This window comes from Python bivittatus, unplaced genomic scaffold (assembly GCF_059951505.1).
Source record: "Python bivittatus isolate LINGU-HERP-01145 unplaced genomic scaffold, Pbiv_v1 ctg000700_np1212, whole genome shotgun sequence".
Lineage (NCBI taxonomy): Eukaryota > Metazoa > Chordata > Lepidosauria > Squamata > Pythonidae > Python > Python bivittatus.
Window position 1 is genome coordinate 85,153,457 of NW_028277098.1, and position 16,983 is coordinate 85,170,439.

At 37.9% G+C, this 16,983-nt stretch overlaps 1 protein-coding gene across 1 annotated transcript in view; it reads right to left on the reverse strand.

Moving 5' to 3' along the window:
* PREX1 (phosphatidylinositol-3,4,5-trisphosphate dependent Rac exchange factor 1) overlaps positions 1-16,983 on the reverse strand; it is a 237,349-nt gene that overhangs the window by 47,374 nt on the left and 172,992 nt on the right. Inside the window, exons 15-20 of the mRNA XM_088153617.1 lie at positions 15,294-15,366; positions 9,979-10,121; positions 6,927-7,019; positions 1,451-1,599; positions 786-871; positions 436-572 (exon numbers count right to left, since the gene is read on the reverse strand). Of these exons, the coding sequence (XP_088009743.1) occupies positions 436-572; positions 786-871; positions 1,451-1,599; positions 6,927-7,019; positions 9,979-10,121; positions 15,294-15,366 (681 nt within the window). The remainder of the gene's footprint in view (positions 1-435; positions 573-785; positions 872-1,450; positions 1,600-6,926; positions 7,020-9,978; positions 10,122-15,293; positions 15,367-16,983) is intronic.

The following is a 16,983-nucleotide window of genomic DNA, read 5'->3' on the forward strand; positions in this document are numbered from 1 at the left end:
CTAAGAAATAGGAATTGCACCAAGCTCTGTGAAAATTTAAAATCACAGAATTTAAAACTAACTCTGAATTTAGAGAAGGATTTTGGAAACAAGTACTGCTTTTAAAATGGGGCTATAACAGTTCTATAGTGATTTTTATAAGGAAGAGTATTCAGGTCTCCAAAATAAATCCAGGGCTTTGTTAGCAGGGCTTATCCCTGCAAACTAAAAGGGAAATAATCTGTTGTATCTGCCAGAATATTTGTGATTGAAGGAAATATACAGATTTTTACTTCTCAACAGTTGAAGAAAGGATATAATTTAAAGCAGATTTATTCAGCAGACTAGTTTCATAACATGATGCATTTTCTTTCTCCTCTTCTCCCCTCCCAAATCATTGTAAGAAAACACACTGTAAGAAAACTGATCCCCCCCTTCACACACCCACTTGCTCACCAGAAATTCCTGTTGCCTGTTCCTGTATGACGAAAAGTGATCCAGAACTTCAGTGTAATTTTCATTCATCACATTATTTCCATTTACTTTCAGGACACATTGACCTGGGTGAAGCCCCACAGCTGCTGCTTCTGATCCTTAGGGGACGGACAGGAGAATCACAACAGATAGATTTTCTCAACAACAGTACAGATGGATGGATGGATGGATTTACACAGTATATAAATAACATAGTGTAAAGTGTTATGCTAATATATTTGTCTTGTTAGTATTTTTGAGATGACAGGTTAATGTTATCAACAAGTATTAACGTTATCAACAAGGTGCATGTCCATATTCCTTTTCCTTACCTCGCCCCACAGCATGAACATACGGTGGTGCTGCTCCCCATATCTGGAAACACAGCTTTTCATTGCAATCTGGAATTTTGATAATCCTGCCAAAAATAAGAGAATTACATGAAGAAAAAAGTCTTGATTGGTTAAAGGATGGATACTCTGTTCTGTATAAGCTACTCCATATCACTTTTCATGGAAGATCTAAGGTTGTATTCTGTGGGGAATTCTCTGACTAAAAAGACAAAAACAATCACAGCTCCTAGTATCCTGTTTATTATAAGTGAGGTAGAAAAAAGAATAACAGACTACCAAAAGCCAAATGAAAGAATAAACAAGTTCAAACTATCAGGAACATAGTATTAGAAAGCTCTAAAACAAAGATGTTGCACTAGAGAATTTTTTTATTATTCTTAAATATATATTTTCTCTAATTCAGCTATGTATTAATGTATGTTTAAGCTATTAAGTCAATCTCACTGCATAAACACTGCGTAGTCTCTTTTATGGTTAACAGAAGACTATGAGTCATGATTTTGGAATCTAGCTTAATAGGTACATTTGTTCTCTGAATCAGGGACACAAGACTATAAAACTATTATGTCCATATGCACATGTGATCTCTCTGTCTGTCTCAGAATATGTTTCCAAAAACAGGCTGCATTTTTCTAGGATCTTACTCTTTAGATTTGATGGCCACAAGAAGTCGAAGAGGCCGCCGAGAGCAGAAGGACTGGTTTAAGATGGTCTCAACCTCTTGAAATGAACGCAGGAACACAAGATCTTCATTCATGGAATAAATTTTCCGGCCAACCTGCAAGCCCGCCATCTGAAATGATGCACAAGTATTACAAAACGTACTGCACTATTAAACGTGAGTTAGAAAACAGAAGTTGATTAATTAGTGTGTCTTTTCCCCAAGTTTTGTATTGGAGATCCCTTGTTTCCTGAAAGCTTATCAAGAACTGAGAAACATCAGCAGATAAGTTTCTATGGAAGAAAGTGGATCAATTTTTGATGCAGTAAAAGTTGAGTCTGACTACTGTATGAAAGCATTGGGTATTCTCTAAATTAGATTCTTGCTATACCTGGGGCAATGATGAGACAAAAAGGGCTTCAAGGAATTAGAATAGCAAGAACTATGCCCTAAAACATACACTGTGACAATGCATTATGTTCCTCCATGGCACATGTTCTGACTTTCCTTTGTCAACTAATTTGCTTTGATGGGCCTAATTGGAACATCACCCGGAAATAATAGGCCTGGGGGTTAAGAGTGGGAAGACAGAAGACCAATTCTGAAGATTAGCATTGAAAAAACACTTTCATATTGTTGCTAAAGAAAACTACATTGGCATGTCCATGAAATCACCAGGATTCAAGCTCAACTTGAAGGAGACTTTACCTAGGGAGAAGAAAATTACAGGGGTAACAGTGGAAAAAAATGCAAAATCAAAACTTCATTCTGGGTTTGGAATCAGTTTCTTTGGATTTATAAATATACCAATGCACAACCATACATTTGATAAATAAGCTACAATGTATAAGTGTATAACTTGCGCACAAACCAGAATTTCAAAAAGTAGCAGCAAATCTAAAAGGAAGCATTTAATTGAGATAGCTATTGTATTCCCTCTCTGTTTCAATTCCTAATAATCAAATGTGGTTATCTGGATGTTGGCTTTCTGCATGAGCTTTTACATGGGCATAGATCAAATGGTTGTTAGATGCAATTAAATTAATTATCAGACAGCTGGTTGTCAAATGTTTCCTCAAAGCAGAGTAGTAAACATGTGTCGAGGGGGGGGGGGGAAACTTCTTGTTTCTTCATCCTGACAGACTGTGACTATATTTAGTAAAAAACATGCAGAGATGAAATATCAGAATGAATGCCTTCAAACTAGAATTATTCAACCACCTACAGAGCTAACAATTTGTCAGAGCATGAAAGAGTCTACTGACATGGCAATATGAATCCAACAAGTCTGCAGAATCCTGAAAAAGTACAAAGGTATTTCACTTCCAGAGAAAGGAGGTTTCTAGATTATTTGAGGGAATCAGGAGTGCAAAGACAGATTAGCAAAGTGTGGGCAGAAATAAAAAGAATGGCTGAGTAAGATGTATAATTGTCAGAATTGTCTTATACAGCTCCTCATCCCCACTCCATGATGAATATGAAAAGAATGTACCATTCAAACAAAAGTAGCTAATTTTCCTAATCTACCTGGTGTCCACGAGATGCAGTAACATTAAGTACCAGATTCCTCCAGGTAGCATGGCTGATACATAAAAATGTTCTTGATATATCTTAGTATTTAGTATTTCTTCAGAGTTTTATCTGAAGATTGGTATGTTCTCCTTCACTGAAGGTCTTCAAAGAGAGGCCTGATAGTCACCTTTCCGAAATGCTTTAGCGGATCCTGCACTAAGCAGGGCGTTGAAGTAGATGACCTCTCAGATCCCTTTCAATTCCATGATTTCCTGTTTGCTAGTACAGTAGTTTATATAGGCCTACCATATCCATATTTAGGCTGCAAATTTCTGGATGACCATTAGATGGCAGAAAATAAAGAGTTTCATGTATCTGTTAGCTGTCATCTAGTAATCATCTGTATTTCTGAAGCCCAGATAGTATAGCCTAGAGATAATAGCATTAGTGACCCAATGTTAAAAATAGCCATTTTCACCAAAAGCAGAAAATCAAGAGTAGCTTTTGTATGACATAATGTCCAAAACTAAAAAGCTTGGTTAAGAGATACAGGGAATAATGGAATCTGGATGAGGGCATTTACATTGTCTCTGCTCTGATTCTTGCTAGTCAACTTGTATGTGCTGATTATGCACAGCTACCCACACATTTACATACTCTGCTTTAGCAGCATGAATATACACAAATTACCATATAGAACTACTGAACTGTAAAAGAAGCTTTTGTCAACTTGTCCCCTCCCTTCAAGGTGCATTGAAACTGTAATTTCTAGGGTTCCCAATCAGCACTGCCAAAATTCAGAAATGCTAACTGGAAATTTTGGAATTGCAATGCCAGTGCACCTGAATGAAACAAATGGGAAAAGGTTGCCTCAAAGATTAAGTGATCCAGTTCTGGATTTTTCACCTTGCCATAAATTTAGTAATTGGCTTCTTGTGGGCTTGAGCACCCAAATGGAATATAAGGATAATAATGTTGCCCTATGTTATTGCAAGTATTGAATAATTATTAAAAATGAATATAAATTACTTTGACCATGCTAAAGATAATAATGTGATTATTACTAATTCTTACTGATGATACTAGGCCATGAAACTTGATTCAGGACAGAATCTGCTACAGTCCAGATCTCTGCAATACAGAACTGTATCTTTCCAACACACCAAGCTAATGCATTAAAGTAGAGGGATTTTTGGACTGAGCATCTCATAGGACTCTAGATTACAAAAAATGTCCCCACTGTAGATTAACTCCTCTGAGTTCTTTGGAACCTGCATAATGTTTGTTTAATTTATACAATAATGCATTTAGCAGATGGCAAATGTTGCTAAGCAACAATAATGCCCAAAGCAAAAGGCAGCCAAGTCTTTATCCCTGTTTTTTTTCTTCCAAAAGTCAATGGAGGAAAGAGAGAGATGCTTAATAACACACACCAGCTTCACACAGGTGGATCTGCAATTGCAGCGGAGGGAAATCTCCAGCCTACTGACGTAACTTTTATTGCCATGATTCTATCCAGCTACTGAGCCTAAACTCAGCTAGTCCAATGTCACTAGCAATCCGCTACTTTGATCCTGGGAAGACTCAGTATTGTCCCAAATCATCTTTGTTTGAAGAATCTATCTCTGAGTGTGGATAGGTGGACTTCCAGGGCTTTAGAAATGCTATTGGAAAGTTTTCCAAATTGATAGGCACCAATAACATTTTTATACAGGTTTTCAGACCTTTCTTTTGAGCAGAATCTGTGTGGCAAGAACTTCACTGTGGTGGCCAACATTTGGAGGGGGGAATTACTATTTTACTCTGGTACATCAGATGTTTTGTTTATGAAATAAATGATTCAAGCATAAACTTTGGTGTTAGTTGTTCACTCAGTTCGCTCATCCCTTACATTGTTCTCGTCATAGCAAGAACACACTTCACTAACCATTTTTGAAGTACATGTCCTCACAGTGTTGCCTCCATTGCAGCCTATTGCTGAGGTAGATTAGAGCTATATTCAGTTGTTCTAGGTGAGAAGTGGTGTTTTCTTTCTTCTCCCCACACAAAACTTTCCATGCAGACTACTTATAGTGCCTGAGGGATGAGCCTGGGAATGACATGGTCAGGCATAGCCATCTGCTTAGCTCCAGTTCACCCAGCAAATCTGCTACAGGAACCCTCTTCCCTGTCCAGTTGCTGAGCCCTACATTTCCATGGCTGCTTTGACTGTGAGGGACAATGGATTTTTAGTCCATTTAGTTTTATACTCGAATATCTAAATCCCAGATCAATATCTGACAGGAATCCTGATATTTGGTGCATATGTATGTTGCACAAGTGTGTGCTGGGGAGATCATAATGAAGGAAAAGCACCTGACACACACCCAAACACACATACACCAATATGGAATAGGATGGTGGGAGAGAGAAGTGGCTTTTGCCTGGCCAAAACCAATTCCAACCTGGCAGCTTCAATGAAATTGTTTCATAAGGCTATAGATCTCTTGGGACATCAACAGTCCCATCAGACAAAATGTGCAGTGTAATAAAAATTAAGGCTAAATAAGCAAATAATATAAGATTAATTCCCCAATCAACTTGGCACACCTTCACAAGTGACTAGTTGGTTGGGTTTTCTGTCAGTAGGTGATAATGGGTGAGAGGAGAAATGGGCATCAGTGACTGCTCTCAAACTACCCTGCATTAAATTGTGTGAGGCCTTGCTGCTGAAGTGTGATAAAGGTGAGCTATGGAGACAGCATGATTCATGTCAATATATATGGGAGGGATGCACACTAATGGGCCATGAAAGAATGCCCTCACACTCCCTTTATATAGCAAAAGGACTCACATGAAATTCTGATAACATTCAGTGGTGCAAAAATTCAGAAAATCTGGAAGAGCATGAATACTTTTTCAGAGAAATGTAGATGTTAGTTATTTTTGAGATGTTCTAAGTTGAAAGTTAACTTATTGTCTTGCTCTGCTTTGTTATACACTTCCAAGAACCTCAGCTAAGTGGGGCAATTTATCAATATTGTACATAAATTAATTAAATAACTGGTGACTACTCCAAAGCCAATTCCATTTATTGTTTTTGTGGGGAAGCACATTCGGAATAATATACAGACAGACAGAAAGTCAGAGTACTAAATTTGCATAGATTTTATTCTAAAGATCTATAAAAAGGTTACAGGTGAAACTTTTGAAGTCTTATTTGAAGAGTCTTCATCCTTATGAAATAGTATTTTGTGTAACTTTTCTTCTATAAATAAGAATTATGCTTATTATTAAAAGGTGTCCCTTTCTGCAAGAATAGAATTCCAGGTCAGTCGTGTGCTTATATTTTATTTGGTTTCTCAGACAATTATCTCTCAAACCAATTAACTTCAGAGCAGTATGAATTCTATGGGAGTATTTTTAAAAATGTAGTATTTGGTACCAGCAAAGACTAAGGCTTTCTAATGAATTTCAGCATTTTTAGAAAAAAAACCCCACATTCCTAAGATTTTTCTCAGTCAGAAATATTCCTGGCCTATGGTTACCATAACCACAGTTATGCAAAACAGTTACAACTCTAGAATATAATATGCAATTATGCAACCACCAACATTTTCTGTAATTTCTACAGGACATCAAATATAGCTCTTCTGAATTGCCTAAAGTACAAAAGACTATATAAGTGAGTTATATCTCATTTCTCTTTCCAGTTCATATAATGTCAATAAACACTATTTAATGAAGCAGTTCACAATCCCACAAACACCACCCAGGTTCCACAGCTCCCAACCCTCAACCTGGAGAGCATCAAGCCACCAGAGGTTTTCACCAATGATTTATAGCCACTTAACTGGTACTTAGCCATATGCTGGAAGCTTTGTAACATCAAAAGTCAGTTAATAAGCTCAAGAATTGAGTAAAATAGCATTATCAAAATGCTATTCAAAAATAGTTACAAATCATACCTCTGCATGTGAACCCCGGCGAACAGACTTTACGACAATGGCTTTGTTCTTTTCTTCTATGTCAAACCCATAGTCATCCTCTTCTGGAAGAACCTTGGAGCATGATTAAAAAATAAAATAAAATAAAATCTTTAACACACACTATTTTTTTGAAAACAAATTTGTTTGGTCCCAAATAGTTTTTGCTGTTTCAGTTCTTCCTGCGAGTCCTCAACATCAACTAAAGACAAAATATTCATTATTTCTTTTCATTACTTTCAATGAAACAAAAAGTAAACTAAAAACTTAGAGTTGAATAATATTCTCTTTTCCTTTAAGGATATAGTTTGACTTATTTTTTTCTTGAATGATGGAGTTTTTTTTTTTTTAACTAAAGTGAATATTTGTTAAGGAAAGCTGCATCTATACTAGCAGAAATGCAGAGTTTTAATTGCTTGTTTCAGCTCAATATGTATAATTGATGCCTTCAAGACAGTGACTGGCATACAGATCAAATGAAACAAAAAGATCCTGAGAACAAAACTAAAAGTAGGCATGATAATTTCATGTTTATACAGGGTCTTAATCAAATTAGGGATTAAGACGGTTCTTAATCCAAAGTATGTCAGGAAACATCATTTCCTGCAAAAGCCTTTTTTTGAACAAAGATCCCTAGATGAAGGCCTGTTCTTCCCTGGAAGCTAATTACAGATAGTCCTTGCTTCACGACCATTCCTTCAGGGACTGTTCAAAGTTATGATGGTGCTGAATGAATGGTAGTTATGACCGGTTCTCCAAGTTACGGCTGTCGCAGTGCCCCCACGGTCATGTGATCAAAATTTGGGCTCTTTGTAGTCCACCCCAATTTATGAAGCATGTGCTGTAACTTCCCCTGCCTATCTCCCCCTTACTGCTGCCCTGCACTCTGCCGCCGCCGCCACCTACTCCTGCCACCCTCTGCTGCCCCCAGCTGACCTTCAACATCTTCTTCCTCCCACTGCTGATGAGAGGTGCCCGGGCAAGGCAGCTGCTGGCACTTCAGGGAAGGCAGCAGAGTGCAGGGTGCCCAAAGAGGCAGAGGAGGGGGATAGGCTGGTGGGGGTGTTGAAGTGGAGGTGAGTGTGGCAGGGCAGGAGAAGTGTGAAGTCCTTGCCTGATGGCCTGATCTTCCCTAAAGACTGCAGCTGGGACTACCGGAATTGCCATTGCTAAGCAGTGCAGTCACATGCTTTGCCTAATGACCACTTCGCTTAGCGATGGAAATTCCGGTCCCATTTAGGGTTGTTAAGCAAGGACTACCTGTAGTGGAACAAGGTCTTTCACAGAGGCATACCCTTTATGGAACGCTCCTTGGAGAAAGCTGGCAGGCTAGCTATTGTGGTTCATTTTGCAGAAAAATGTTCATACCATATAGTATTTAATTTGCAGTAGCTTTATGCATGGCTAATACTGTTTCAAATGTTTAAAACTAGTGGTTTTGTCCTGTTGTAAATTGCCCAGTAAGCTCAACTGAACTCTAAAACATATTTTAAAACCTCTCAAATGAAGTGAACATTTGTCAGGTAACATCTAAGACTCGTATGATCTGCTAGGACATTTAAAAAGAAAACAATAAATAAACACATAAACAAATAGCTGTATCTACCTTTTACAATGTTTGTGATTGGCAGAGACACAAAATCACACTGACGGAGTCAGTGCTATTAAGCTAATCAATTACCTTTTGTTTCATTGGCTCAAGATACCACAAGATTAAGGAAATTAAGCTCCCTTCCTTGAAGGAATGGAAACAAATAAAAAAGGCATTCTAGGTTACTATTGCTTTTAGACATAATCTAGGTACCAGTTCAAAAGGTGATGGGATTAATAAAAGAAAGCACATAAAAATTGCCAATGTGGTTGGATTGTCTTTCCAGAATAGTCTGGAAACAACGTCTTACAAACTGGTTCTGTTTAAAGACTCCTTTGAAACTTAGCACATTGCTGGAGAAAGGTTGGTCTTGCACACTTACAATTGGCCTGGATTTAATTGTCCAGAATAAACTTTTTATAGCTGTAAGTTCTGGAGTCAATTGAACTTATCTTCTCCAACTTAGTATTTTTTATTTGGAGAGGTTTAGAACTTGTTTCAAAATGCACCAGATGACCTTTCCCCCCCTTTCTTCCATAGTTATGACTATAATTCAACTGAATTCATATGGTGAAATCCTCAGCAAACCTTGATTGTTGGGAAATTAACCAAAGCAAAGCATCTATAAATATGATATACTGGTGATTTACTGTAATATAAAATAATTTCAGCATAAATAACCTTTGATTTTAAACTCCCTTCATATCCAAAACAGAGTTCTACAGTTAGTATTAAATGAAATCTCAGCTCATTAATGCAAACATTTATTTCTATATCCATCTACCTTCTCATTATTTATTTATTTATTATTAAATTAAATAATAGCCCACCCAACTGAAGAATCATCACTCAATAATCATCACTTTTAATAAATGCCAACTCCTACATTGGAGGAGTCTCCATCTTAGAGCAGCATGGATTGTTGTATAAGCCAGTTCATATCTAACAAATTTATGCGAGGTGCTAATGGCCTGGTTTAGATAAAAGTGTTTGAAAGTTAACTGTTTTTCAGGTAAGCTCGTTTAGCTGATATTAGGACCCAACTGTCAGCAGCTTAAGCTAAGTACAGCTTTCACTATTCCTTCACGCCTATAGCACAGTGATAGGAAATTGAATCCGATCCACAGGTGAATTTCTTCCTCTTCTCATGACCAGCTCTCCCATGCCAGCTCCCACAGGCCAAGCAAACCAATTTATTCCTCTGTGGAAAAGTGTACAATTGTTCTTGGCTTCTGCAGTGAGGCAGTTAATAGGATAGTCCTCACTTTATGCCAAATATCTGATTCTTTTTTCCTTAGAGGGATGTGCAGTTGAAAAATATCTCCCTACCAGAGCCAGAGACATGATTTTGTATTTGCAATAGATTAGTAGGCACATAATGTGTCAGAATTACAAGGTTTTTGGTTAGAATTGAATACATTTGTCCGGATTGATTGTTCTTACCAGCAAACTTTTGGCTAAGATGTTTTCAACGAGCTTGAAGTCATTTCGCAGTGGCTTACTCTTGGAATTTGTACCTTCCATCTCCTCATCAGCATGAAAACGGAAATACTGAGACTCATCTCTGAATTCACTCTTCTCCAGTACTTGAGACCAAAAAATGGGAAGCAGGAAAACATGCCATTACTTTCACAAGTATCGCATGAATCTAAAAGGATGGTCACAGTCTTAAAAAAATGATCTATGAACAAATAATCAACAGGAACATCATACAGCTATATTTGATTTCTAAAGAGTCCCCCCTCCTTAAATGTCTGGAGTTGGGTGGTGAGCTTTGGGTTATGTCCATAAACAGGATCATTTTTCATTGAAAGGCATTACGTTACATCCTGATATAATGCTCTTAAAATGCTTTCTAGAAGCATGTGCTTTGTCCTATCTGGGTGAAAAAAAAGTTTTAAAAAATCAAACCAAATTAACAATGTTTCTTTCTGTAAAATAGACAATTGACACTGTAGTTATACAGAAATGCTCAGTGTGAAATTAATAGGATTCCTCCAATGTAAACACAATGTTCAAAGCAAGCTTTTGGCTTAAATCAGTTCCCTCCCTTTCCCTATCTCTTTCCTCATTTTCAAACTCCATAAATCGATGGTTTGTGTCCTGCTAGCCTGCTAGCCCCCAATGGGAAAAACTTGCTCTCTTTGCATCATGTCTGACACTGTGTCCCTGCAGCTAGGCATGAGCCTGGCTTTTACACTGCTGACACAGAATCTAAAATATCCAAGGGAGGACACAAAACAACGGCTGCTTTTCATCCATTGCTTGGAAAAAATCCAATTGGTAAACATAGGTCCATTGTGAGGTTTCCAAAGGCCAGCCCATTCCATGAAAAACTGAGAATGGACATAGTGCTAAATTTACTCCTCAGCTGCAGCTCTTCTCCTTCAGCACTTTCAAAATCATTTACTTGTCTGAAATGTGTCAACCCAGTTTGAATATGGAGGTCACGTACTAATAGCTGCTTTCATCTTCTGAAGCAGTATCATCCATGAAAGATGTATAAAAGAAATTAGCAGATGCATTGCTTATCACTCATTTCTATAGTTTACTCAGATTTACTGAACCAGTCCTAGCAAACTTCCTATAACATATAGGGAGAGTCAGTTTGGTGTAGTGGTTACAGGCCTTAGGCGTGAAACTAACTGGGTGACTTTGGGCCAGTCACCCTCTCTCAGTCCTAAGAAGGTGTCAATAGAAAACTACTTCTGAAAAATGTTGCAAGAAAACTGCACAGACTTGCCCATATAGCTGCCAAGAATCCAGTCTGGCTTGAAGGCTCAATCAATCAATCAATCGCATATTGCCCCTTCTTGCAGCTATTTCTTGCAGCTATTAGACATTGCACATATTGACATAATAGCAGCCTTTCCAAGCCTGGACAAATGTTGAACTATCACCCTCATAATCCTTAGACCTTCAGATATGGCAAATCAGAATAGGCTGACACAGAGTATGCTCAAATTATTTACTCTATTTCTCATGTTCAGTGGTGAATATGGGTGCATCCAGTAGTAATGTATGGCTGTGAGAGCTGGACCATAAAAAAGGCCGAGCGCCGAAGAATTGATGCCTTTGAACTGTGGTGCTGGAGAAGACTCTTAGAGTCCCCTGGACTGCTAGGAGGTCAAACCAGTCAATCTTAAAGGAAATCAACCCTGATTGCTCATTGGAAGGATCGATAATGAAGCTCAAGCTCAGATATTTTGGTCACCTAATGCGAAGAGAGATCTCTTTGGAGAAGACCCTGATGCTGGGAAAGATTGAAGGCAAAAGGAGAAGAGGACGGCAGAGGATGAGATGGTTAGATAGCATCACTGAAGCAATGAGCATGAAACTGAGCAAACTCAGGGAGGCAGTGAAGGACAGGAAGGCCTGGCGCAATATGGTTCATGAGGTCACGAAGAGTCGGACACGACTTAACGACTAAACAACAACAACATGGGTGCTTAGGGATCCCATCCCAAACAGTACCACCTATCTATGAGACTGAGGTATCAATAAGCTTGGGGAAAACCCAAAATCTGAAGAAATAAAAAATATGTGGGTGGTGGAGCAGGGAGTCCAAAACAACCCAGTGAGGGAAATGGAACAGAATGGAAATCATAACTGTCCATATGGCCTAAATAAAGGACAGAGCAGGTTCAGTTCCCAGCATTCAAGCCCAGCACCAGTTAACTGGTAATGTTTACAGCCCCTGCAAGGCCCACTGTTGATATCTACCTTGATGCCTTTAAAACTTTTAGGGCAGGTATCCATGCAGCCATTCTGCTGCTGCCACTATTAACCCCAGGCAGGGCTGCAGGCATTGTAAGAACAGAGGAAATAATTCACCAGAAGGTCTGCCAGCACCTCCAAGTAAATTAGGTTACATAGTATCAACTGGAAAGGGTCCCTGCCCAAGGCCATGGAGCAAAGCTGGGGACTTTGCTGGAGTATGAAGATCAGTGATCTGATGGCGTAAGATAACCTCATATACAATGTAACTGATCATCCCACTAATGAAGAAAGTACAGTCCTGGGGGAAGGACCTTTAGTTTATTATTAAAGCATACATATGGCATGCTGTGTAAAGCCATGCTTATGAAGCATCTTTGCTAATTCAAAAAGAACATTGTAAGAGAGTAAAATGCCAGTTTGCACAAGAAGAGGTTCAAAGAAGTTGGCTTTCTACAAAATTATCTCTGTATTTCTTAAATTAATTTCTGGAGTCTTTTTCTATTTTTCCTTCAAATGTCCAGAATACAATAGTTATTGGGACAGGAGCAGAAGGAAAAGTGGAAAATGAATTACATTAAAGATGCCTGAAAAAGTGCCAGAATAATCTGAGGCTGTTGTGTCTTCCTATGGTTCTAGTTTACTGCATAGCAAACAAAGAAAAGGAGGATTGTTGCTGAGTGTGGAAGAACTGCCTTTCATTCCATGGAGCCTTTGCTGCTGATTAGAAGCCATCAATATGTAGAGAAACCTTGGAAGTAAAGTCCATGTTGGACGTGTTTCTCAGCCTCCTGAATCTAACCATGTCCCTGATGAATTTGTTTTCTGCATAGAAGGTTATGCTATTTATTTGCTTATATTTTTAATTCTTATTTAAATAATAATATATTTATTATTTTCTTAAGAAGAAAAAAAGACTGAAAAGAAAAAAGAAAAAATAGTAATTGATTCAGAATTATCTGGAGGTTGAGTCATGGCAACTGGACTTCTTCTCTTTTGATTTGATACGTTTCGCTGCTTGTCCAAGCAGCTTCTTCAGTCTAGAAAGTTGGTTGGAGGGATCTCATAAATGTCTTCCAGGGTGGCTCACAACTTTCTAGACTGAAGAAGCTGCTTGGACAAGCAGCAAAATGTATCAAACCAAAAGAAAAGAAGTTCAGTTGCCATGACTCAACCTCCAGATAATTCCACCTGGATGACTGAGAATCTTCATCAATATAATTGATTCAGAAATATGCTATCTATAAGCGGACAAAGGAATTAAAGTACCAAGATTGTATGGTTAGTGCTCAGGACATTGGTGGTGAGAAGTTAATAATAAAAAACAAAGTACATTAAATTATTTTAACAATCTGAGTAAGGATTTGAATCTCTGAGCTATATGAGTTAAGTATGTGAGATGGGCAGCTATAAAAATTTACCAAATAAACAAATAAGTTAAATATACAAAAGAAAAAGGAAGAAAAACTACTAAAAACATTATAGATAAATATTAGTTTCTAACTTCCGCTTGTTGTACTCCAACTAATATACAATATTTATAGACATTTAACATGTTCGTATGTTTCTGATTTCAATTCTTTAGTCAGTTCTTTTTCCTCTTAAAACCATACTCTTAATTACTTATATTTGCCTTGCTGCATAATGTATAGTAGGTATGGAAGTCATTCTTGCTTAAATTGGGTTAGACCTCTGTTGTGAATGTATGTTGTTAATTTTGCCATTACTCCATATTCTCCAAGTTTAAGATCCCAGTCTGATATATTTGGCAATGTATCTCTTTTCCAACATTGTGCTAAATTTGTCCTTGCAGCCGTAAACATGTATCTCAGTAAATTGTGATATTTTTTAAGTGATTCATTCATTCATTCATTCATTCATTCATTCATTCATTCATTCATTCATTCATTCATTCATTCATTCTGTAGGGAAAAGCATTGGGAAACCCCAGTACAGGCTGATAGCTGTAATTTCAGAATTATTTCTCAAACAAACTGATCAACAAATAGACTGGTTGCTTCCTATCCCAACTATTCTCCAATCTTCACAGATTGAATGAGGTTCACATATCGTACAAAGCCATAATTTGGTTAACCATCATTTACTTAACCTCAATTGGCAGGGCTTGAAAAGCACATTAAGTTATAAATTGTGGTTTACATACCACAAAGGCTGGGTTCATGCAACATACAAAGCCAAAGCTAAATGAATCGTATTAAAGCTGAGCTAAAACCTCTCTTCTCTTATTGTTCTCTCCTGTACACAACCCACTTAACATGCAAGGACTCTCATTCTCTTTTCTCGTCTCCCTTGCCTCACTTTTTTGCTGATGTCTGACTTGCACACATCAAGAAAAATAAAACGAATGGAGAGTGAGGGCACACAATTCCCATTTTCAGTGTTCCCATTTCAGTCTTCTTTGCTGCTGATTCTGTGGAATGACACATCTGGATTGAACTGTGATTTATTTGCAAATACATTTCCTACCAGGTAAATTTAGCTTTTGCAGTCTGATTTGTGAAGAACTGATAGATAAAGGTCCTCCCTAAGTCTGTTCTAATCACATAATTTTAAGAAAAAAATATATTTTCCCATTACCTAGAGGATCTGGTGAGATTCTGAGTGGCTTCTGTCTCCTACTTTTCAGTAACTATACTTAGGATTTTAAACTGTTTTTCCCATTAGGAGACACACTCACTAATCCCACCAATTTTAACTATGACCATTCCTGCTTTTCAAATACAGCCCTTACCCTGAAAAGATTCTTACCAGAATTTTACCATTTTCACACAAAAGGAAAGCAACAAGAATAACTGGGCTTGTCTTTTGCCTAACAGTCCAGTTTAGTAGCTATTTAAAGTAACTTTCCCCACCCTACTACCCTTAAAAAGTATTGGGAAGCAAGTTGCGATTCCAGAAGATATAATCCAGAGGGTGCTCAACTGAAAAAGGCTGCCATAAAATTGACCACATTTCTTGGTTAAAGAAACAAAGTTAAATCCTCGTTGATTGGCTAGGATAAGGAGAAATTGATGGCTTACCATGATGCATAAAACCATTGTTGCAGAGCCCGACCCCCAGTGCAACAGCTTCTTCTCTGGTCTGACAGTCTCCCTGGTAACAAGAAAGGATAAATGTTACACCCTGGGCACATCCTAATTGAAACAATCCTACCACAACTAGACCCCAGCTCCCAAATGAATAGGACAGTCTTTACAAAGAAACAATAGCAAGTAATTAAAACAGGACTCCCTTTGCTTAAATCCCATCCACTCCTAAATATAGTACCTTTTGTCTTCCTCAGGATTGGGAAAGACAAAGACCAGAACCTCATAAAGGATCTGTTTTAACAGTACACAGATGTAGCCTGTTGTCTCTACACAGAAGCCTTCTTTACCAGCAATAATCAAAGCCATCTATAGCTGGCTACATACCATAAAACATCAGAACAAGAGGCAGCAGAACCTACTGAAGGAACACAGGTAATGATTCCTTATTCAGAGTTCCCAAAGGTCAGATTTGATAGTGTATAAATACAACGTAAATATGAAATATCATGCCTGTATCCCCAATGAAAAACAGCTGCTTAAAATAATACATATAACCTCAGTCACATTATTTCATTGTATTCAGGCTAACATTTCTAGGAATGATGTAAAAGGTGTTTTTGGCTGACAAGAAAAAAGCAGAGAAAAAAAGAACACATTTATTTTGGTGCCAGATACCCATTTTATCTGCCCAACCATTTGTGTGGGTGGCCTCTTGGAATGGAACCATATAGGCTCAACTCCATATGGCAAGCAGCTCATATGAGCCTCTCCAATGAGATTTGGGCAATTTTAACATTAATAGTGTAATTTCCTCTCTTTACCAAAATATAACTCCCACTGGAATACATTTCTCCTCTGCTCCACTTGAACTTGAAAATACTTTCTCATTCGTCAATTGTAGGAATGTTGCAATGGATACTGCGTAGACAATGTTGCATGGATACTGTGTAGTTGCAGTTCCTGGCCCACTCTAATATGTATAATTTCTTATTGGAACAGTCAGTTAAATAGATATCCATAAATTATGTTTCACTTGGCTTGAAGACCCATCTGACTGCCTTCCTCGGATTCATGAAGGAATCTTTCCCAAGTCAAACTAATCAATGATTTGGTGGGAAGGCTTATTTTCCTCTCCAGTTGGTAGGATGGAGTTATGAGTTTTGCAAATTCCTAGAACTTTGCCCAGCAAAGTTAATTTAGAAAGGGACAAAGGAGGGAAGATGGATAACTCTGTCTGCTAGGCAAGGGGTTGGAACACACAGCACTTCTGACCCACTTCCTGTTCTATAGCTGGACAAATCTCCATGGTTTCCAACTATATATATGCAGGATAAATTATGGCCAGGAACCTTCAATAGCAATAGGATAAAGTAGATTCATTTGGCTTAGCAACTCATTCACACTCTGGACAATAAACCAAACAAGACAAAGACCAAATGTTGTGGTAACTACTAAACAGTCCTTTTACAAGTAAGTCTAGAGTACCTAATAGTTTCTAGATGACACTATTATATGCACCAAACCCCTCAATTAGCTGTTATAATTATCAACACTCTTTCCAGCCTTTTCCTTATCTCATGATGAGAAAAAGAAAGGGAAATTAAAACTTCTGTTTTGCTTACCTTTTGTCTCTGAAGCAGCTGCTTTGCCCTGTGAGATTTGGGGAAAGCACTGCACCAGG